The sequence below is a fragment of the Triticum dicoccoides genome, chromosome 7B (genome assembly GCF_002162155.2).
Source record: "Triticum dicoccoides isolate Atlit2015 ecotype Zavitan chromosome 7B, WEW_v2.0, whole genome shotgun sequence".
Taxonomy (NCBI): Eukaryota; Viridiplantae; Streptophyta; class Magnoliopsida; order Poales; family Poaceae; genus Triticum; species Triticum dicoccoides.
The window spans coordinates 466,785,304-466,809,640 of record NC_041393.1 but is presented as its reverse complement, the minus strand read 5'-3'; the positions used below and the strand labels follow the sequence as shown (position 1 = coordinate 466,809,640).

The window sequence follows — 24,337 nt, the reverse complement described above, 5'->3', positions numbered from 1 at the left end:
GGAGCAACAACAAGCATTTGAAGCACTGAAACAGAAACTCACTCATGCACCTGTCCTGGCCCTGCCAGATTTCAAAAAGCCATTTATATTGGAAGCTGATGCTTGTGGATATGGCTTGGGGCTGTACTAATGCAAGAGGGCAGGCCACTTGCTTATTTCAGTAAGAGTATTGGCCCTAAAGCTGCTGCACTAAGTACTTATGACAAAGAAGCTATGGCTATTATTGAAGCTGTGAAGAAATGGAAACGTCATTTCTCTACTACTTCTCTAATAATCAGAACAGATCAGGAGAGCTTGAAGTACATCCAAGAGCAGAAAATTACTGAGGGTATCCAACACAAGCTGCTATTAAAGTTACTTGGATATAATTTTACTATAAAGTACAAGAAGGGCAAGGAGAACAGGGCTGCTGATGCACTATCTAGAGTAAAACATGCAGTTTCTGCAATATTTACTACTACTGCCTTGCCTACTTGGGTTAAGGAAGTAGTGAGCAGTTATCAGCAGGATGGCAAAATCAAGGAACTAATTGCTGAGTGTTCTGTGGATAAAAGCACTGGTAATGCTTATTCCTTTAAGAATGGTATATTGAGGTTTCACAATAAGGTGGTAGTGGGAAAAAGCACTAACCCGAGGTAGGAAATACTAGCTACATTTCACAACTCTGAGCTGGGTGGACACTCTGGTGAACGAGCTACTGATCAGAGAATAAAACTAGTATTTCATTGGCAAGGAATGAAGCAAGATGTAATCACATTTGTGAAAAATTGCCCTGTCTGCCAGTTGAACAAATCTGAACATACACCTTACCCTGGGCTGTTAGAGCCACTCCCTGTTCCTGATTTTGCATGGGCACATATTAGTATGGATTTTGTAGAGGGTTTGCCCATTTCAGAGAACAAAAACTTGATTCTAGTGGTGGTTGACAGGTTCACTAAATACTCTCATTTCATTGCTATGAAGCATCCCATCACAGTCTAGTCTGTAGCAAGAGCCTTCTCTGAAAATGTGTTTAAACTTCATGGCATGCCACTAGTTATTGTGACTGACATAGATAGAATCTTCACTAGTAATCTCTGGCAAAAGCTTTTCAAGTCACTGAACATTAAATTGCACCTGAGCACTAGTTATCATCCACAAACAGATGGGCAAACAGAGAGAGTGAATCAGTGCTTGGAGAATTATTTAAGATGTATGTGCTTCCAAAAACCAAGGAAATGACATGGATGGCTGGCCTTAGCTGAGTGGTGGTATAACACCTTTTTCCATACATCTCTGAAAATGACACCTTTTGTGACGCCTGGATAGTTACGCCACAGTAACCCTCCGCTAATGATGCCACATCACCTCGAGTAATGTGGCTAATCTCGCATTAGTTCGAAACCGATTTGAATTCAATTTAAAAATCAGGCAAACAACAAAAGTTTTCAAAGACTAAAACTAAAATGTTCGGGTTGTGCCAAATAATGCATAGGTAATTATGTTGGTCAAACCACACCTTTATAAAATGTTTAAACACTCTAAAAGGAATAAAATAGCAGCATTAATAATTATATAAATGCTTTTAAAATGACAAACAATTTCAAAACTATTTTATTTTAGTGCTAAGTTGTTTGTGGCTGTGGTATAAATTGTAACATCTATTTTGGGTGCCACTTTAGTATTTTTACAAAAACTAAAAATAAAAGAGAACAAAAAAGAAAGAAACAACAGGAAAATACAATACAAAAAAAAGAGAGAGAAAGGCCTCCCTGGCCAACTGGGCCAGACGGCCCAACTGGCCGACCCACCTGAGTACAATACCAGCCCACTCCCACTTATCCCCTTCCCCTCGCTACAGGGACGATGGAGGGGTGTGGCAGCCATCCATGGCGCCAGGGACATGCGTGGCGGCCATCCCCGACCTCCCCGACGCCTATAAGCCACCCCCGCGTCACCGGCGCCCAACCCTAGTTTTGCTCGCCCCCATCTCCCTCTGCCTCCCTCCTCAGATCCCCCTCCTTCTTGATCTCCGCCATGGACGCGTCGTCGGCGTAGCCGTCGCCGATGGCCTCCTCGCTGCCAGAGACCACGCCAGGGGCATCGTCTTCGTCGCCTACTTCGACTACATGGGCGAGATCGAGCCGGAAGCCACCGGGACACCCGCTGCTTCCCCGTCCTCAACCTCCATCCGTCTCGGTCGCCGCCGCCGTCGCCAACACCGGCCACCTCTGCTGCTCCTAAGCCACTCAACGGGCCTCCTTGTGCCTGCTCAGTGAGCACATCCTCTTCCCTCCCATTCTTGTGCCGTAGGCCGCCGTCCCCGAGCTCGTCCGAGCTGCCGCGTACGCGTACGTGCGTGCGTGCTGTGGCTGCTTCTATGCACGCGCGCCGGCCTCGCCGTGGTCTAGTGCTACTTCGCCTGCTACTGCTCCAGCGCCGCCCCGTACGGCGCTCGCCGACCCCCCACACGCGCGTCACCACGCCCGCACGCACCAGCCCTGCCCTTGATCGTGCCCGTAGTCGCCGCGACCGTGCCGCCTGCGCCCAACGCCCCTGGCCTCTGCTGCTGCTCACGCCGCGGCATGCTGCTCGCCTGAGCTCCTGCGCCCGCCCACCACACGCACCGCACGCACCAGGCGCCCGTGCTGCTCGCTGCAGCTCTGCCTGCTGCTATGCTACACGGGTACAGTAACATTCAGTTACTGTAGCTAGTGCTAGCTTTTCTAATTTGACATTATCTGACCCTCTGTACAGCCTCTAAACAACGTCTAACCAGCGGTTAACATGGGTAAAAATAATATGAGTAGAAAGCATACATGACAAACTCCATTTTATCCCACTGGACCAAATCCTTTTGATGTATGATTTAATTCCTACAAAAATCACAAATTCCAATGTTCTGTTAATAGAAAGCTGAAAACAGCTTTAATTTCATAGCTACTTTAGAGCTGTTAATGATCAATCAAATGGACTCTAACAGAGTTGAAAGTGCTACTATCTTATAGACCACAGAAAAATGCTGCATATTGATATAAGGCACAAAATCATAGGAGTTATAGATCAATAGTTGTAGTGTTTTGAAAACAGCCAAGTAATGTTTAAAACTGTCGAATTCTCAGACTTAGCAAAATTTCAGGGTTTTCTGAATATTGTTTTAATCTTCAAAAAAACATATAAAATAATCCGTAGCTCGGATGAAAAAGTTTTATACATGAAAGTTACTCAGAACGACGAGACGAATCCGGTTACACCCTCCGTTCGTCCGCCACACACTCCTAGCATAGCGAACATACAACTTTTTCCCTCCGGTTCATCCGCCCGAAAACGCGAAACACCGGGAATACTTTCCCGGATGTTTCCCCCCTTCGCCGGTACCACCTAGTATCACGTTAGGTCACTCTAGACCGCGTATTGCCATGTTATGCTTTGTGATGCTTTGATTGCTCTGTTATTTATTGTGTTCCCCTCCGTTACTTCTTTCCGGTAGACCCCGAGACTGCCGGCGACCCCAGTTCGACTACGGTGTTGACGATCCCTCCTTGCGAGAGCAACCAGGCAAGCCCCCCCCCTTTGATCACCAGATATCGCCTATTCTTCTCTATACTGCTTGCATTAGAGTAGTGTAGCATGTTACTATTCGGTTACTCCTATTTTGTTGCATAGCCTGTCATTGTTGCTACAGTCATTGATACCTTACCCGCAATCCTAAATGCTTAGTATAGGATGCTAGTTTATCATCATTGGCCCTACATTCTTGTCAGTCTGCCTCGCTATACTATTGGGCCGTGATCACTCGGGAGGTGATCACGGGTATATACTTTACATACATACATACTATTCAGATGGTGACTAAAGTCGGGTCAGCTCGATGAGTACCCGCAAGTGATTCTGATGAGGGGGCTGAAAGGACAGGTGGCTCCATCCCGGTAGAGGTGGGCCTGGGTTCCCGACGGCCCTCGACTGTTACTTTGTGGCGGAGCGACAGGGCAGGTTGAGACCACCTAGGAGACAGGTGGGCCTGGCCTTGTTCGGCATTCGCAGATACTTAACACGCTTAACGAGATCTTGGTATTTGATCTGAGTCTGGCTACTGGCCTATACGCACTAACCATCTACGCGGGAGTAGTTATGGGTATCCCGGCGTCGTGGTATCAGCCGAAGCACTTCAGACGTCAGCGACCGAGCGGCGCGCGCCGGATTGGAACGTAAGCCTGCTCTTGTATTAAGGGGGCTAGTTCTGCTTCCGGCCGCCCTCGCAACGTGCAGGTGTGCTATGGGCGATGGGCCCAGACCCCTGTGCGCTTAGGTTTAGACCGGCGTGCTGGCCTCTCTGTTTTGCCTAGGTGGGGCTGCGACGTGTTGATCTTCCGAGGCCGGGCATGACCCAGGAAAGTGTGTCCGGCCAAATGGGATCGAGCGTGTTGGGCTATGTGGTGCACCCCTGCAGGGAAGTTAATCTATTCGAATAGCCGTGATCTTCGGTAACAGGACGACTTGGAGTTGTACCTTGACCTTATGACAACTAGAACCGGATACTTAATAAAACACACCCTTCCAAGTTCCACAGACAACCCGGTGATCGCTTTTCCCCAGGGCAACGAGGGGAGGATCGCCGGGTAGGATTATGCTATGCGATGCTACTGGAGATGCTACTTGGAGATGCTACTTGGAGATGCTACTTGGGGGACTTCAATCTACTCTCTTCTACATGCTGCAAGACGGAGGCTGCCAGAAGCGTAGTCTTCGACAGGATTAGCTATCCCCCTCTTATTCTGGCATTCTGCAGTTCAGTCCACTGATATGGCCTCCTTACACATATACCCATGCATATGTAGTGTAGCTCCTTGCTTGCGAGTACTTTGGATGAGTACTCACGGTTGCTTTTCTCCCTCTTTTCCCCCTTTCCCTTCTACCTGGTTGTCGCAACCAGATGCTGGAGCCCTGGAGCCAGACGCCACCGTCGACGATGATTCCTACTACACTGGAGGTGCCTACTACTACGTGATGCCCGCTGACGACGACCAGGAGTAGTTAGGAGGATCCCAGGCAGGAGGCCTGCGCCTCTTTCGTTCTGTGTCCCAGTTTGTGCTAGCCTTCTTAAGGCAGACTTGTTTAACTTATGTCTGTACTCAGATATTGTTGCTTTCGCTGACTCGTCTATGATCGAGCACTTGTATTCGAGCCCTCGAGGCCCCTGGCTTGTATTATGATGCTTGTATGACTTATTTTATTTGTAGAGTTGTGTTGTGATATCTTCCCGTGAGTCCCTGATCTTGATCGTACACATTTGCGTGCATGATTAGTGTACGATTGAATCGGGGGCGTCACAAGTTGGTATCAGAGCCGACTGCCTGTAGGAATCCCCCTTTCCAACTCCTTGGCCGAAGTCGAGTCTAGTCATTGAAAAACTTTTACTAACATGGCTGTGTGGCCCATGGGCCCACGTCGCCATCGGGAGGTATTAGGATCTTTTATTCCTCGACCTTTACTCTGGGATTCTGAACCCTCTTCTATTCGGGTTAAACGATTTTTACTAAAAACTAACTTTAGGTTCTCGAAAATACTTTCTCCCGGAGAGCCCCTTCAGTCCAGATGGTCACCGACTGCACCAGAAGATTTCGGAGATACTCTTTGATATTCTCTCGAGACTTTGTGCCCATCACTTTTGCTATTCCCGACCACCGATAAATCCTTATGGATAACTACTTACACTTGCCATTCTTACGATCATTCCCCATTGTTCTTGTTATTACAAGATACCCGAAGTTTTCTCTATTGTTCCGAGAATACTTCGTGCCTACTGCCTAGCAGTTCTTTGCCACATGAATACCCCTTCAAATAAATCGCCGCACTTGTCAAGTATCCGCTCATCCCCAGTTGTTCATGAGTTTCACAAAAGTCTTCAAAATACTATTCGATCTTCCGAAAATCCTCTGGAGCCTTTGGCTCTTGAAATTCTTGTTTGCTCGCATTATGGTTAATCCCATAAGTCTCGTAGTCTTAATGACATTCCTTGTCATTATCATTTTGAGTCTGTTGACTCAATATGTTTGCGAATGCATGCAATCATCATTGATCCTTATAAATTACTTCTCCGGCTAAGCTGCCATTCTTTTAACTGGAATTGGTTCTCGACCAATCCAATTGTCATTGATTGTACCCTAAGGCTATTCAACTTATCCATCCCTACTCAGAGCATTGCTTCTGATCCCTTGATTTGGAAATCATAATTCCTTTGCATTTGACAATTGAGTTAGTCAGTTGTTTCTATAATCTGATCTCCTTGCAATCTTCTTCCTCTAGTTGAGTACCGATGCTCACGTCAGATCCCTTGTGGACCACCAGATCCTTTGTTGGATTTTATCTGACAACGCCCTTCATATTCAATAACCTTGTGAGCCTTTCCTCTGATACATAATGCCTTTGGTAAATTGTATCCTCTGCTTTCTCAACCATGCTCTGCCTTTGAGCTTGAGTTAATTACTTCTGAATATTTGGTATATGATTCTAAGATGCCCCAGTGGGTTGAACCTATGCCTTCCTTAATAGGTGTGAACTCGAAAGTTTTCACGAGTCGTACTCTTCTGGTATTTTGCCAGATAAAATTTCAAAACTACAACTTCATTGAGCGCGAGAAGTGAATGAAAGGTTGTGCATTGGAGAAGTGGGAGTCGACCTTGAACTTTGCGTTCATGCCCATGGACACGATGTACATCTTCTCATCGAAGTTTCTTTTAAAATCAATTATTCCCTTGGTATAAGTTCATCTTATATCTGAGATCTGGCCTTTTTGCAATCGTGGTTCTGACCATGTTCTCCTTTAAATATCATGTCCTGTGCAAGTTTAAGCACTTGTCTTCTATAGAGCAATACCCCAGTTCAACTTCTAGTTTGATCTGTCGTCGAGTATTACCACCTGGTATCTCGAGATTATCTTGGAACTGCATAATTTCTTATGAGTTCTTCATCAAGTACTACATACTCACCGATTACAATTTTTCATGGGCTCGGAGTTATTGAACACTCAAAGACACCGATAACTGAACCGAGTCCGCTCTACGGTTCAACAACTCTTCAGTAAGCTTCTATAAGTACGAGTTTGTACCCGATCACGCCATTCCTAGCCTGTTTGGCTATATCATTGACGTGACGATTCTAACGGTGCTACCTGGTCCTTATTCTCGGAGCACCAATTTTCGACGATGAACTAACCTTACGTCGATTTTTTTTCCTCGGCATACCCTTTCACCTTAAACAACAAGCTTGAGTTCGAGTTTGTGTCGTAACTGTGGTTCCAATAACCTCTTGCTTCATCATTCCTTTGACTTGATGTCGTCGCTGATTGACTACATCTGCATGAAATCTCTCGACAATTGTGTCGTGATCACCATCAACCTTATGAGCTCTTCCAGGAATTCAATTGAATTCATGATGGGTAATACCATCCTTGCCCCTCGATGATTCCTGTTCTCATCGACCACTTTATTGCCTTCCGTTCAACACAACTTGTTCGCGTTTTGTGTAAACCTTGAGATCACTGCTACCCAGCAGTTGATCTTCCTTACCTCGGAAGTATTACCATCACTTTTTGTCAAGAATGTGGTGAGAATTTCACCACCTCTTAATAATTCTTGATATCTTAATACTTCTTGCCATCTTCGTTCATTCCTTGGTCCCCGTATTGTTTTCAACCGGAATACCGACAATGGAGCTATGACGTGTGAATTCAAAACTTCTAGCAACCCTATTGCTTTGAAGTGAATGGGCGATAGTTCATTCTAAGTCCTTCGCTAATTGAATCACCATTCTAACATTGGTCGTGCAACCCAACCCGTACTTCGGGCGCACCCTTCAACCAATGTTTAATTGTGTATGTTTTCCTCGAGCATACTTCCTTATATCGGTTGATCTGACAAATGTTATCTCCTTGTTCACTTAATGGTGGAAATCCATCTTTTGGGAATCTCGGTGAATTGCCGTTGAGTCCACCAGACACCTCCTTGTCCTCTCCCTGGTTTAATGGTGAACTATTGCTTCAGAAACCCGCTCCCATAGTTCATTTCCCGAGAAGCTTGAAATGCCATTTCAACGATTTGTGTTGCGCCTTTTCTTCTCGGACATCCCGAGTCTCAGGTATCCTGACACCAATCGGATCTGAATCTCGGTCAGATATGATGGTTGGGACAACTTTCCAAGAGTTATGACGTTGATCCTTTGATGACCTGGTAACATGATGTCATGCCTAGCACCCCCCCCCCCCCGGCTGGAGGACCTATCATTATAGATTCCTTTTCAGCAAGGTTATCCATTCATCCATGAGGAAATTGTAAGACTTATTCTACAAGTTATTCTTGATGGATCCTTCGTGTTTCCAAAGTCTGATCTTCACCTGAAGACCATGTCACTGCTATCTCGAAGCATGTCAATGGTACTCCGATTTTCAACAGGCACGTTTGAAGCACGATGCTATATTTTAATTATCAATTATCCTAACACCGTTGTATGAGTAATATCATGAGATTCCTCCCCCCTTACCTAAATGGTTTTCTACTTTATATCCTGTCATGGATATCTTGCTCTGCTTGTCCTTGGGAAGGATATACCCTCGAAATATGTGTTTAAACATATTTTCCTTTCCATTGTTCTGTTTAATCTGATGATCATATTTCCTTCCATTTGTTTGTTTAAACCTTTTCTATGATCTATATGATATAAGCAGTAATAATCCACTGCTTGTGCAAACACCTCGATGTACAACTCTGTCAGTAAGACCTTGTTACTATTGATGATGACATTCCGATAACCACCGATGGACGGGAACCTTGCCTATTGGTCCGCCTCGTTTCAACGAGCAGGAAAATGGTTCTCTTCGTCCCTCTCCCTTGGTACTGACATGGTACTCCCTGACATGCCTTGCTATCATGACCGTGCAAGATGTCACTGCTCCTATTATATAAAAAAAAGAACCACATGGTGGGCCCATAACCCACAGTTTCACAGGATCGAAACCTGACTCTCCTATACACCCTGTTGCCAAAGTTATTCCTATAGCTTGACTTCGTATGTAATTTGCGAGCCACCTTCCTAGTGATCAATTCTGGTATCGGACACAATACTTATTCCCGTTGCTCTGAACCCCATTCACACTCTGTTTCAGGCAATGAACGATTGCCTATCCGCTTGAAACTTCTTATTGCACCGTCTTACTTTGCTGTCGATGTGTTTCATTTGTTCAACTCGAGAGATACTCATATGTTCATACTTGGGAAACCCCCAGAAGATTTTCCCTTGTAACATCCTATCGTTGTAGAGCTGCCCCTTACCTATTCGTAAGTACGATGGAGATCCCGAAGAAAGGATGACAAATTGATCATGGTGACTTGAAGCAGTGAAATGAAGACATCAACGAAAGGGATCAACCTCTTCGAAAGGGAAGCCAAGACCGAGAAGACTCGTTAGGTTTTTCGCTACCAACACCTTCGCCCCTTATTCCACCTCTTAAATCTCGGGACGAGATTTCTTGTAGTGGAGGAGAATTGTGACGCCTGGATAGTTACGCCACAGTAACCCTCCGCTAATGATGCCACATCACCTCGAGTACTGTGGCTAATTTCGCATTAGTTCGAAACCGATTTGAATTCAATTTAAAAATCAGGCAAACAACAAAAGTTTTCAAAGACTAAAACTAAAATGTTTGGGTTGTGCCAAATAATGCATAGGTAATTATGTTGGTCAAACCACACCTTTATAAAATGTTTAAACACTCTAAAAGGAATAAAATAGCAGCATTAATAATTATATAAATGCTTTTAAAATGACAAACAATTTCAAAACTATTTTATTTCAGTGCTAAGTTGTTTGTGGCTGTGGTATAAATTGTAACATCTATTTTGGGTGCCACTTTAGTATTTTTACAAAAACTAAAAATAAAAGAGAACAAAAAAGAAAGAAACAACAGGAAAATACAATACAAAAAAAAGAGAGAGAAAGGCCTCCCTGGCCAACTGGGCCAGACGGCCCAACTGGCCGACCCACCTGAGTACAATACCAGCCCACTCCCACTTATCCCCTTCCCCTCGCTACAGGGACGATGGAGGGGTGTGGCAGCCATCCATGGCGCCAGGGACATGCGTGGCGGCCATCCCCGACCTCCCCGACGCCTATAAGCCACCCCCGCGTCACCGGCGCCCAACCCTAGTTTTGCTCGCCCCCATCTCCCTCTGCCTCCCTCCTCAGATCCCCCTCCTTCTTGATCTCCGCCATGGACGCGTCGTCGGCGTAGCCGTCGCCGATGGCCTCCTCGCTGCCAGAGACCACGCCAGGGGCACCGTCTTTGTTGCCTACTTCGACTACATGGGCGAGATCGAGCCGGAAGCCACCGGGACACCCGCTGCTTCCCCGTCCTCAACCTCCATCCGTCTCGGTCGCCGCCGCCGTCGCCAACACCGGCCACCTCTGCTGCTCCTAAGCCACTCAACGGGCCTCCTTGTGCCTGCTCGGTGAGCACATCCTCTTCCCTCCCATTCTTGCGCCGTAGGCCGCCGTCCCCGAGCTCGTCCGAGCTGCCGCGTACGCGTACGTGCGTGCGTGCTGTGGCTGCTTCTATGCACGCGCGCCGGCCTCGCCGTGGTCTAGTGCTACTTCGCCTGCTACTGCTCCAGCGCCGCCCCGTACGGCGCTCGCCGACCCGCCACACGCGCGTCACCACGCCCGCACGCACCAGCCCTGCCCTTGATCGTGCCCGTAGTCGCCGCGACCGTGCCGCCTGCGCCCAACGCCCCTGGCCTCTGCTGCTGCTCACGCCGCGGCATGCTGCTCGCCTGAGCTCCTGCGCCCGCCCACCACACGCACCGCACGCACCAGGCGCCCGTGCTGCTCGCTGCAGCTCTGCCTGCTGCTATGCTACACGGGTACAGTAACATTCAGTTACTGTAGCTAGTGCTAGCTTTTCTAATTTGACATTATCTGACCCTCTGTACAGCCTCTAAACAACGTCTAACCAGCGGTTAACATGGGTAAAAATAATATGAGTAGAAAGCATACATGACAAACTCCATTTTATCCCACTGGACCAAATCCTTTTGATGTATGGTTTAATTCCTACAAAAATCACAAATTCCAATGTTCTGTTAATAGAAAGCTGAAAACAGCTTTAATTTCATAGCTACTTTAGAGCTGTTAATGATCAATCAAATGGACTCTAACAGAGTTGAAAGTGCTACTATCTTATAGACCACAGAAAAATGCTGCATATTGATATAAGGCACAAAATCATAGGAGTTATAGATCAATAGTTGTAGTGTTTTGAAAACAACCAAGTAATGTTTAAAACTGTCGAATTCTCAGACTTAGCAAAATTTCAGGGTTTTCCGAATATTGTTTTAATCTTCAAAAAAACATATAAAATAATCCGTAGCTCGGATGAAAAAGTTTTATACATGAAAGTTACTCAGAACGACGAGACGAATCCGGTTACACCCTCCGTTCGTCCGCCACACACTCCTAGCATAGCGAACACACAACTTTTCCCCTCCGGTTCATCTGCCCGAAAACGCGAAACACCGGGAATACTTTCCCGGATGTTTCCCCCCTTTGCCGGTACCACCTAGTATCACGTTAGGTCACTCTAGACCGCGTATTGCCATGTTACGCTTTGTGATGCTTTGATTGCTCTGTTATTTATTGTGTTCCCCTCCGTTACTTCTTTCCGGTAGACCCCGAGACTGCCGGCGACCCCAGTTCGACTACGGTGTTGACGATCCCTCCTTGCCAGAGCAACCAGGCAAGCCTCCCCCTTTGATCACCAGATATCGCCTATTCTTCTCTATACTGCTTGCATTAGAGTAGTGTAGCATGTTACTATTCGGTTACTCCTATTTTGTTGCATAGCCTGTCATTGTTGCTACAGTCATTGACACCTTACCCGCAATCCTAAATGCTTAGTATAGGATGCTAGTTTATCATCATTGGCCCTACATTCTTGTCAGTCTGCCTCGCTATACTATTGGGCCGTGATCACTCGGGAGGTGATCACGGGTATATACTTTACATACATACATACTATACAGATGGTGACTAAAGTCGGGTCAGCTCGATGAGTACCCGCAAGTGATTCTGATGAGGGGGCTGAAAGGACAGGTGGCTCCATCCCGGTAGAGGTGGGCCTGGGTTCCCGACGGCCCTCGACTGTTACTTTGTGGCGGAGCGACAGGGCAGGTTGAGACCACCTAGGAGACAGGTGGGCCTGGCCTTGTTCGGCATTCGCGGATACTTAACACGCTTAACGAGATCTTGGTATTTGATCTGAGTCTGGCTACTGGCCTATACGCACTAACCATCTACGCGGGAGTAGTTATGGGTATCCCGGCGTCGTGGTATCAGCCGAAGCACTTCAGACGTCAGCGACGGAGCGGCGCGCGCCGGATTGGAACGTAAGCCTGCTCCTGTATTAAGGGGGCTAGTTCTGCTTCCGGCCGCCCTCGCAACGTGCAGGTGTGCTATGGGCGATGGGCCCAGACCCCTGTGCGCTTAGGTTTAGACCGGCGTGCTGGCCTCTCTGTTTTGCCTAGGTGGGGCTGCGACGTGTTGATCTTCCGAGGCCGGGCATGACCCAGGAAAGTGTGTCCGGCCAAATGGGATCGAGCGTATTGGGCTATGTGGTGCACCCCTGCAGGGAAGTTAATCTATTCGAATAGCCGTGATCTTCGGTAACAGGACGACTTGGAGTTGTACCTTGACCTTATGACAACTAGAACCGGATACTTAATAAAACACACCCTTTCAAGTTCCACAGACAACCCGGTGATCGCTTTTTCCCAGGGCAACGAGGGGAGGATCGCCGGGTAGGATTATGCTATGCGATGCTACTGGAGATGCTACTTGGAGATGCTACTTGGAGATGCTACTTGGGGGACTTCAATCTACTCTCTTCTACATGCTGCAAGACGGAGGCTGCCAGAAGCGTAGTCTTCGACAGGATTAGCTATCCCCCTCTTATTCTGGCATTCTGCAGTTCAGTCCACTGATATGGCCTCCTTACACATATACCCATGCATATGTAGTGTAGCTCCTTGCTTGCGAGTACTTTGGATGAGTACTCACGGTTGCTTTTCTCCCTCTTTTCCCCCTTTCCCTTCTACCTGGTTGTCGCAACCAGATGCTGGAGCCCTGGAGCCAGACGCCACCGTCGACGATGATTCCTACTACACTGGAGGTGCCTACTACTACGTGATGCCCGCTGACGACGACCAGGAGTAGTTAGGAGGATCCCAGGCAGGAGGCCTGCGCCTCTTTCGTTCTGTGTCCCAGTTTGTGCTAGCCTTCTTAAGGCAGACTTGTTTAACTTATGTCTGTACTCAGATATTGTTGCTTTCGCTGACTCGTCTATGATCGAGCACTTGTATTCGAGCCCTCGAGGCCCCTGGCTTGTATTATGATGCTTGTATGACTTATTTTATTTGTAGAGTTGTGTTGTGATATCTTCCCGTGAGTCCCTGATCTTGATCGTACACATTTGCGTGCATGATTAGTGTACGATTGAATCGGGGGCGTCACACCTTTCCAAGCTCTTTATGGTTTTCCTCCTCCTATGGTGGCTGAATCAGCTCTGCCTGACACTATTTGTGTGGACAATGAGGATCTGTTGCAGAACAGAGAGCTAGCAGTGGAAGTGATCAAGCAAAATCTCTTGAAAGCACAAGCAAGAATGAAATTCTTTGCTGACAGGAACAGAAAAGAAAGAGAGTTGATGGTGGGAGAAATGGTGTATCTTAAGCTGCAACCTCACATACATACTTCTCTCAGTCTGCACAGGCACATTAAGCTACACTCCAAGTTTTATGGGCCATTCAAAATTCTGAGTAAAATTGGAAATCATGCATACAAGTTGCTCTTGCCTGAAGATTGCCAGTTGCATGACACATTCCATGTCAGTCAGCTTAAAAAGCATATTGGACCCAAGGTGGTGCCTTCTTCCAAACTTCTCCTGGTTGGTCCTGATGGGACAATCAGAATTGAACCTGAAACTATTCTGGAGAGGAAGCTAATTCCAAGGAAGCAAGGCAATATAAGCATTCCAGTAGTCAGATGGTTAGTGAAATGGGCAAATCTGCCACCAGAGGAAGCAACTTGGGAGGATTCAGCCTTTATCCAGAAAGCTTTTCCTGCATTCAGAGCTTGAGGACAAGCTCCAGCTTAATCGGGGGGTATTGTCAGGCTCAGTTCTTAAGTTCCCCTGTTCCTGCGTGTCAGTTGCATTGACAGCCGTCCATCTCAGATCCTACGGTCTCAGGGCCAAGCTAACGGTTCACTTAAGTGGGTTTATCTTCGATCAACCATCCAACGGCTTAGAAGACGCGGGAGAAGCTGTTCACCGTCCGACAAGTCATGTGCTTGCATTTTTCTGCTTTTCTGCTTTACAGCTACTGTAATGGCTATATAAGCCAGCTTTCCCTTTCATTCGAGGCATGTAATAGAATTATTGGGTGTAAACCCTAGCCGCCGGTGGCGTGCTACTACTTTCCCTTCCTCTTGCAATGAAAACCCTAGCTAAATTCGCCCAAATTCTTGTCTGAAACCTACTAGTTCGTGCTTAAATTCAGCACAGAGGGACTCTGGTCCTGACAAGATTACCCTACACACAACCGTCCAACCTTAATTCAGGGATGGAGAGATTAAATAGAAGAGAGAGATTAGAGACCGGACCCAACTGTTAAAATTGGGGGAGAAAAAATAGGGATAAACTGCACGCATGAAAAAAAAAGAATAAACTTTGTTGTCAAGAAATAAATGCGTATACACACGAATCAATTGGGGGCAGGCAGGGTAATAGCAGATCGGTTTTTTATTATTTTTAGGAATAATGGAGAATAAGCATAGGAGTCCTCCTATCGCACATGGCTGTTACAGGGTATGCCGTTGTTTTTTCGACGATATACTGGTTTAAGCTAGGTCATTCTACGGATGTAGATAGATCATGGTTGCTGGTGAGTTTTTTTAAGGGATACAATGCTAGTCATCCTACGGATGTGGATATATATCATGGTTTAATGTGATGAAAAACCTAACGAAAGATCTACATCGTAATAATTTGATCCCATCAGATTAACGGTCCGTAAATTCTAATTAACGTGAGAATTTCTTTGGAGTCTGTAATTAGTGTGTGTGTGTGTGTGTGTGTGTGTGTGTGTGTGTGTGTGTGTGTATATATAGCATTGACACAACACTCAATGAATATGAGAGTATAGAGATAAAAAAATATATCAAACCTTTTAGAGGAAAAAGTGGCATGGATCCCACCCAAAAGCATTAAGTTCTCAGCTATGCACGGTACCTCCCGTGCATGTCTCACTAGATCGGGATCGCGCCTTGGCGCGAGGGTGCCGGTCACAACGTTTTGATCAAGCGGGTAATGCAAAGTTAGTATTAATACATGTACAACATATGCATTCATGTAATCCAGGTACGGCATATGCATTCATACATGATAACAATACAGTGAAGAAGAAACATTCAATTGTGATGAAAGCGAGGCATAGTGATGCTCATTATCGGCATCACACTATAAGGCATGATCAATTTTATAGTAAGTTTGAAACCAAAAGCACAGCCACTCGACATGAACTTCGGTACCAAAAGCGCTATAATAGGAGAGGGGGTAATAAGAGCAGGATAGGAGAGACAACTACCGAGTCATAGCTACTAAGCATACTAATAAGTGTCTTCATTCAACTGGATTTAGTGACATGTTTCAAGCCATCAAAAGGAAGCTTTGTACAAACTAAAACTAAACGTGTTCAAAGTAATACAACCTTATGGTGCCATCAACAAAAGGAAATCTTGGTTTCGATGCGGCAATTTCCTTCAAAAAAAGTTGAGCAAAACATGGCTAACAAAGAGCCCAACACATCATAGCCTGGATGTAAAATGTATCAAACCAAGTGATGCACCTGTCTAAAAAGGGCGAGTTTTGTAGTGACCATCAAAAGCAGTAAATAACGATCACAGTAATCAAAACAGGGCAATTGTTATGGAACAATTCACATTGATTAAATACAAAATTCAAGACACACAAAAAAATAAAACATGGAAGGGCAGAAGACTCACCTCAGGTACCCTACCTTTATCTCCGGACTTCAGGTACACAAAAAAACCTCACCGTAAGAGTTTACCCCCATTGCCACAGCATGGTAAATTTCCATACCGCAACAACAAACATGCAGTTTCATAGCCAACAAGATTGACAATGCTGCTATGCATAATTGCTTTTGCTAATTTTGAATGTTCTATACTCATGATCAAAGCATGAATTGAATATTCAGATAGACTGCACCTCCCCTCCATAAATCACACACTCGAGTGTAAACATGACCATTATCTGAAACAGAGAAATAGGCAGGAGATGCATAAACCGCATGACACAGGGAATAAGTTATTTTTTAAATTCTCGGCAGAAAAGCACCACCGGCCACCCATCATCAATGAAGGAGCTAGTAAACTTAACAAACCCTAACCACACTACGAATCACAGCTGCCAAGGTATCATGCGTCATGAACTCAGCAACGAGCAGCCGCTCGCCACCCTCGTAGCATCATCCCATGAGGTTGGACAAGCGACCGCTCTGCAACAGCCCAACTGCCCTAGCCTCCTCCTGTGCATCCAAAAAAATGTCAGCAAAATTCAGTTCAGACTCCGCAGCAGAGGCCAGTCGAACGATGGTGCATACGAGGTGACGATCCACCCCCGTGAAGCAAAGCAAACCAAAGCAAGGGGCACGAACCACGAACTGGCGTGCGTCAGGCCAGGCGGAGCGGTCGAAGCGCTTGATGGCGACGGTGGTGCCAGAGCTGAAGAGGGTCCGTGGTAGACGGCATTAGGCTCCTTCTCGCAGTGCTCGAAGATGATGTGGTCCGTTGCGAAGCCATCGGTGGAGGCGTGTAGCTCGTCGAGGGTGTACTCCGCGAACACGGGCACGCCACTGCCGTCCTCCCCGATGACGCCATTCTCTGCACGGGCACAGAGACAAACAGGTGAGCATGTGTGTGCGTTGGGTCAGCAGCGGATCGAGCCCTCGACCAATCAGCAAAATGAGCCCAATGCAAGGTAAGCAAGGCATAGTCAATCCAGAGGATAATTGATTTCCATGGTCACGACAAAAGCAGGAAGGGGGGGAGGAGGAGCGAGCTGTGGTGGGCTAGCTGTACCTACTTGAGCTGGCCCCTCCTCCTCTTAGAGAGGAGAACGATATGGTAGTTAAGCGTCTTCCAGGCGCTATCCTTGAAAGAGAGCTCGACGATGTCCTTCCTAGTGCTGGCCACATCGCCAGCCAGGCAACACTGCTTCTCCGCATTCAGGAGTGACTCGATCGCCATGTCGACGCTGTTGCCCTCCTGCCTCAGCACAAACGACAATCGTCACACGTGCGGTAATAGCACATCAGATTGGAAAACGTAGGCACAGGGACGATAACATGTGAAGCAAAGCAGATCAGTGTGTTACCTCGTGTAAAGGTTGTCACACATACATGGATTTCTTTATACAATTGAAACTATTGTTTTTTAGGTGCGGTGGCAATTCTCTGAAAAGATCCATTATACAAAAAGTTAGATATTTCAATATGAGGTTACAAAAAGAAAAGGAATACAGTGGGTCCCTGTACACCTAAGTATCTACATACATCTAAATAAATTCATATACCTGGTGAAGTGTGTAAGGCTGAACCAAAATGTAGAACAAAGGAGCTGCTCGATCGAGTATTTTCCAAGCCCAATTCATACCAACAATGTTTAATGGGGTTTTGAAGTTCTGATATTGGTCACGGCCATCTTCAATCAGGAGAAGCACCAAAATTAATTAAAGAAAACTTGCACATGTATTAGTACTATGACTAACTCTACTGATTGCTAGCAACCTCTGAGATTATCCTAACAAAATCTCACCCAAGCAATCCGTTTAACTCGCATAGAGAAGAACCGTCGTTTCAGTGATGCTACTGGCTGGAAACTAATACAGAATTCAGTTTGCATGCATTTACTAATCAACATCTCTACGTATCTACACGAAATGCGCCATGGAGAAAAGCAGCTAGCTACACATGTATAGATCAACCGAAGGTTCCAAAGAGTAAGCCAGTAGTATTAGCAGCTCCCAGTAAACAGCAGGCTATTTGATTAGTAATATAGTTAATTAATCAGTGTCTGAGATTAGAGCTAATGTATTGTCCGTCTATAGTCTGTACAGGTAGGGAATGCAAGATGAAACATGTGCTTCACCAGATAATCTAATGTGTTAGCATAAAGTTAAATAAATGATAATTAAGCATTAATTTCTCACCCAGCTGTTAGAAGAGTTGGCACTCCAATTACGATCCAGAGATATACTACCTTCACTAATTATCAGGTGGCAAAGAATTCCAAGTGCATGAGCCCAGCTGTAGGATAATAGACAACAGGTAAAGATGATTAATTACAGTTTACAGCACAAGAAATCACAAGCAAAGACCTGGCGAATGATAAAACATTTAAATTCAGATTGAATAAGCATCTAAATTCAATTAAAGATGACATACACATCACAGTCATTTAGCCATTACTTAATCATGTATACTGACATACATATTCAGATCATGGTAAGTCAAAACTACATGGATCATCAGCCAACTCATCAAGGTCCTGAACCTTGGTACGAGTAACAAAAACAACATGCCATGTTTCAGTAAAAATACAACTGAGCAGAGTATCGATTCTCAGTATAACCCACTGAATTTAGTTTGTCAATTAGGATAGCTTCAATTACTTCAAAGAAGATCCCAGTGCCTAAGCTACAAAATTGAAAACAAAGAACCTGTCATACACCCATTTCACTATATACACAAAGAATTGTAGACTTATGCATGCATTAAGTAGGCAAAAGTATGAGCAGCAGAGGTCACTTGTGAGAGATTAAGCAGTAAAGGCGAAGCATATGAGGCATACAGCGAGTCTGTGTATAGCATTTGTTCAAGATTACTATCCTGTTTATTCCATTAGACAGGAATATCATGATGTTTAACAGACCATAGGCATCAGTGCAACACATGAACGCTCCCTAGAAGTCAAAGCGCCTGATGGCTTTCAATCTGCATCTTAAAGTGGAGGAGCTGGGCGGGTGGATGAGAGGGGGAGAGGTGGTGAGGAGTGGAGGTACCAGATCGAAACATGGACGAAATGAAATGGAGACGGCGGCTCAGATCTACAGCTTGGCATCGCCGGAACCCACGGCCGGAAGCCGTGGCAGTCCCCCGCCACCGCATCCGCCGACGACGACGCCGCGGCGGCTGCCCAAACACGGGCCACCAAGCCGGCGGGAGGGCTGGCCCTGCGACGAGGAGGGATCCGGTGCTGGGAGCACGGGTCTGTGCCAAGGTCCTGGCCTCCTCATCGCCCCCGTTTTTTCGAGTGGCCACTGTCTGTGGTGGTGCGGTCATATGAGGATGGCGCTGCTGGGCGGGGGAGCAGCGGCGGTACCGGCGGCAGCGCCCCTTCGGGAGATGCAAGAGGAAATAAGACTACTGTATAGTGTGCCGCTACTGTATAGAAAAAGAGCAGTAATTTAACAACCATAGGAAGGCACCGACCACAATTTTGTCAGGCTACTGTATAGTGTGCATTGTTCTGGAGGCCATGATCCACCCATAAAAGAATCCCTGACCTTTCATGCCCCAAAATCGAACAAAATATTATGCACAAAATTATCCAAATTGCTACTAAAAGCTACCAGCCAACAGCAAGAAGAACAAAAAAAAATTCTTAGTCCTCTATATACAAGTGTTTAAACAGAACTTCTACCTGGCTTTTCAAGGGAAAAAGGTAAAAGAAAGGATGTAAGCTAGTACTTTAGCACTAAAAAGCAATGTTGCATTAGAATTGTAGGAGTACAGAAAAAACAGAAGAACCATCTCAATAGCAGAATTTTTCTACCATCAGAATTCTCACTACCATCAAGATCAAAAGCTCAGCTCGACAAACTGATTTAACTAATGCTAAATAAATTGATGATTTTCTGGAAAATTTCTCCAAGTAAACAACACACCTCTTGCAACTGTAGTTGTCGACTTGAATGGAATACTCGCAGCAGTCGACATGCCCGTTATATTCCCGCTATGACCATTCACCCGCCAACCTGCTGCAAGCCCACGACTACACGGTGCTACTCATTTGTTTGGGAGATTGCAGACGCATCTGCGAGTCAACCTGTGCTCCAAGTGCATGTCTGCAGCTCCATGTTGTTCCGTTATGTTGACAGCATGTGCTTAGCTCAAGAGAAGGAGACATTATCAAGGGTGAGTGAATCATCATTTAATTATCAATACGCCATGATAACATAAAAAGGACATCACATTGCTGGAGGCATGAAACCAAGTGCCAGATTATACAGTTTCATATACACTTTTATGGTTTCATTCATATATCATATGGTGTGTCGACAAATGGCACTACTGCATGAGATGCATTAATTTTGAATATGCAAGTCTAGGACAGTATGCTACAGTAATAATATATGTCACTACGAGCTAATTTCCAGCATATTCAGTTAGCAGTTGGATGAGTGCTATTTTTTATCATCTCAGATTCCTATCAACATGTCATCCATAGTCCCTATTCCTATTAGGATGTGATTCTTCAGATGGACACTAAAATGATGAATTTTCTACCTGCGCATAATTGTAACCTGCCTTTATATTAGTATATATTCAATGATGGAATATGCCTTCAGATGCATTCAGGCTTTACGTTGCTGACCTTCAAGTCGCAAATGAAAACAGAACGTACTGCTCGTTAACACAAAAATTAATTTGCGTATTTAGGAGATGTCCACAAATAACAAATTTTCTAATTAACTGGGAATAGAAGATTCAAGTAGGTAGGAGTAGATACGTATTAGAGTGATAAAGATTGGCATTAATGCATCTATATATGCTGCAAATCCTTTGTGTTGAAGATCTGAAGTCAATTCAACATTAAAAGTGTGACCATCTAGACAACGTAATAACGCTGGGCAGTGTAATATACAATCTAGACATAGGTTTAATGTAATTCGAAAATCAGAAAGTCCAAACCTTGAGGAGCTGCAGGTCCATGGCCACCGGATCCGACGCGCCCGGACTCGCAGCCAACGGATCCGCGTGAGTGGATGAAGTACGGGTTGGGGGTTGGCCTCCTGCTCGACGACGCGGGAGATGAGGGCCTGCGGGCGGTCCAGCAGCGCGTCCTCCTCATCCTCGGCCGCCTTGTCCTCCTCCGGCTTGGCGGCGGCGACGTTGGCCGCCAGCTGCTTGGGCTCCATCAGCGCGGGCGGGCTCAAGCCACGAGGCAGCGGGGGTGGGCGGGCGCACGGTCTAGGGTTAGGGTTGAGTGCGGGAGCTGCCTTTGGGGACGGGGAGGGGAAGGTGCTCCTCGGCGACTCGAGCAGAAGGGATCTCGTGGGGAGGAGGGAGGCTCATAGGAGCGGTGGCGGATGAGGCCGGAGAGAGCAACGAGGGAGGAGAGCGGCGGCGCGAGGGAAGGGAAGGAAGGGAGCGAGGGCTGCAGAAGAGATCGAGAGAGGGAAAGGAGGGGAACGGGTGGCGCGGGCGAGAGAGGGAATCGAGCTAGGTCTCTCCCACGGTAGCGGGCGCCTCTTCTATAGGCAGGAGGGAAATGACCAAAATACCCCCGGCGGGGCACCAAAATAACGCGCGGTGGCACGGCCGTGCGGGACACCGCTCATAGAGAAATATATCCGACGGCTGTAGACGATGTGGTAAATATCGGACGGCCAAGACGATCCAGCGGCGAGATCGGACGGATGAAAGCGCACCAGGCAAACGATCGGACGGCCGAGAAGCTCTAATCGCTGAGAGAGCTCAGGCATCCCTCCCTCTCATATTTCTGGATAAGCCAACACTAACTGAATCCAACACAACACAGAGAAGCCACATGCATCCCGGACCGATCTTCACCTAAATACACGCATGCATGCAGATGAAGAGGCAACACAACTTTTATTTCTGGTCATCCTAACACACGAACAAGCATCCATCCGCTGACGGAATTAGCTCAGCAGTCCCGCTCGCAGTAGCACTTGCGCTCGACGTGGTGCGTGTTGCACTGGCCGCGGGGGAAGTTCTCGGTGCGGCACACGCTGGCGCAGTTGGTGTCGCTGAAGCAGGCGCCCTTGAACTTGTGGCTCTGCGACTCGCACGTCCGGGCCTCCGCCGTCTTCGTCGTCCCCATCTCTGCAATGCAACCACAGTCCGCAATAAGTAAGTAAGTGCCGGTGAGTACAGATGCTCACTATCCATGGACGGGAAGGACGTACCTGTGGCGACGAGTAGGAGCAGGAAGAGGAGGAGGATGGCGGGCGCGGCGGCCATGCGGGGAGGGGACGCCATCACTCTCTACTCTTGTTTGCTTGCTTGCTTCACCGGAGATGCTAGAGAACCGAGCGGGCTCTCCGCCGTGCTGCTAGCTGTGTTTAATTAGCTAAGCAAAGCGAAGGTGGAGTGAACGCAAGACGAAGGAGAGGTTTATATAGGCATTGCACAGATAGAGAGAGATATATTAGTGGTGGTGGATGGGTGTTTAGGCTGCTTAACAAAGATCGGTGAGATTCTCAGTGGTGGTGGATGGGCATGTACAGTAGGTGATCCCACGTTGCCATGGCAGGTGTCCGAGAAGTTACTCGAATCATATGCGTGCCGACATGGGAGTGAGTGGAGGTGTCGGCAGCATGTAGATGCTCACGACACGAGCAACGAGGCGATGCTTTTGCATGCGCCAACTTTGGTTCTACTCCCTCTTTTTGACACTACACTACACTAATGTCAAAAAACGTCTTACATTATGGAACGGAGGGAGTAGTTTTGAATTGCCACACTTTGCCACATATTTTTGTCAATCTTGCCTATGATAGTTCATCAAATTGAGAGCCACAAATTGACAAGTCTAAGAAAATCTTGTCACACTTTTTGTGTGCATGCCATGTGAGACCCTAGTATGGCTTGTTTAAGGTGTGGCTTGAACCAAACACTCATCTAAGTTGATCAAACTTGCCTAACCTTAAATGTGACAATTTTTAGTAAAATTAGTCACGAATCAAACAGACGGGGCCTATGTATACTTTACCTGCCTGCCTCCCCTTAGCCTAGTCACTTCACTTGCTGTGATCGAGAGGCACATAAAACAGACGGGGCCTATGTATATTCAATAGCGCTCCGAATCAGTAGTACCTTGTCCTTGTGGTCGACATCAAACCAACACACCGGGCTAAAATCGGCGACCCAAGGAAGGGGCTGTACGAGACTATAAGTTACTCCCATTCGTTTATAGTGCACCCGCGTTTTCAACATCCAATTTTGACCGTAAATATAATCAATAAGACCGACTGCGGCGGAGAAAAAAATTATATTAATGAATTCATATCGAAAATACGAATTTCATGGTATAATTTTTGCTCCCACCGCAATCTATCTTGTTGGTTAAATTCACAATCAAAGTTGAATCTCGGAAAACGCGGGCGCACTACATTACGGAATGGAGGGAGTATAAGTGATGACTGTAAGGGCAATATCATACAGCCAATAGTTGGCGCTATTAATCATGCTCTAAGTAGTAAGAAAACAGTTAAAAATATTAAGGCCAGTGATACGCGCCGGTGCGCCGGCCGAAATTTCGGCCGGTCGCACCGCGCCCGTTCAATTTGTTTTAGTTAGAGCCGCAGGATCTGCATGTAGCCTTCCCAGGTGCGCCCGTATGATTGGTCTTAGTTAGAGCCGCATGATCTGCATGTCTCGCTAGCTGCTTCGTTAGATATAATCGTTAGAGAAACAAAGGAAAAGCCATGCACCCCACATCGCGTGCAGCCAATAGTCCAGCCAGCTCGCCGGGTGTCCTCACCGCTTGCCTCAACGCCGAGCACCCGTCCTCGCCGGTTTCAAACAGTACGTTGTCGCCCCTCATAGCAAAACAGTGCCGCTCGACGTCTCTCTTGTTGCAGCACCTAGCCATCGCCGCCGTCGCCACCGTCGTAGCACGTCCATCGAAGCACCACCGTACCGCTGGCTGCAGCTCTCTGCGTCACCGCTCGCACCTTGGTTTGAAGCTTTTTCTCACGGCCGTTGAAGCTTTTATCCACCCCGCCGTTGAAATTTTTCCCCGCACTGGTTGAAGCTTTTATCCATGCCCGTTGAATCTTTTTTTTCATCGACGCTCGCTGCACGGGGTTGCACGAACGACGGCCACCAGTGAACGCCATGTAGCAAAACACCTCGCCGGTCGTAGCCAAAAACGACGACGGTTGCAGCAAAAATCGTCGCCACCGTCCCCCCGTCACCGTCCC

The 24,337-nt window shown here is 46.7% G+C and overlaps 1 protein-coding gene and 1 long non-coding RNA gene across 5 annotated transcripts; both read right to left on the bottom strand.

Annotated features, from left to right (window-relative positions):
* Nucleotides 1-16,289: 16,289 nt before the first annotated feature.
* On the bottom strand, nt 16,290-20,635 carry LOC119341666. Of its 4 annotated transcripts, none has more exons than XR_005165233.1 (7): nt 20,051-20,635; nt 18,314-18,410; nt 17,678-17,805; nt 17,480-17,558; nt 17,185-17,370; nt 16,761-16,986; nt 16,290-16,631 (listed from the first exon to the last, which is right to left on the bottom strand). It is a non-coding gene; the product is annotated as an uncharacterized LOC119341666 (long non-coding RNA). The 4 variants fall into 4 exon arrangements; XR_005165231.1 differs by lacking the exon at nt 20,051-20,635 and adding an exon at nt 19,166-19,210; XR_005165232.1 differs by lacking the exon at nt 20,051-20,635 and adding an exon at nt 19,166-19,210 and having other exon boundaries at nt 17,189-17,370.
* Nucleotides 20,636-21,831: 1,196 nt separating this feature from the next.
* LOC119338821 (defensin Tm-AMP-D1.2-like) lies at nt 21,832-22,507 on the bottom strand. Its single transcript, XM_037611045.1, has 2 exons — nt 22,319-22,507; nt 21,832-22,235 (listed from the first exon to the last, which is right to left on the bottom strand). Exons 1-2 carry the CDS (start codon nt 22,389-22,391, stop codon nt 22,057-22,059), a joined length of 252 nt encoding a protein of 83 aa, XP_037466942.1. The 5' UTR covers nt 22,392-22,507; the 3' UTR covers nt 21,832-22,056.
* Between the last annotated feature and the right edge of the window lie 1,830 nt (nt 22,508-24,337).

Excerpts from the sequence above, each read along its gene's own strand:
- LOC119338821 (XM_037611045.1), bottom strand. The coding sequence starts at position 22,391 with ATGGCGTCCCCTCCCCGCATGGCCGCCGCGCCCGCCATCCTCCTCCTC. Across the intron at positions 22,236-22,318 it reads GCTCCTACTCGTCGCCACAG|AGATGGGGACGACGAAGACG; the intron begins GTACGTCCTTCC and ends GTTGCATTGCAG.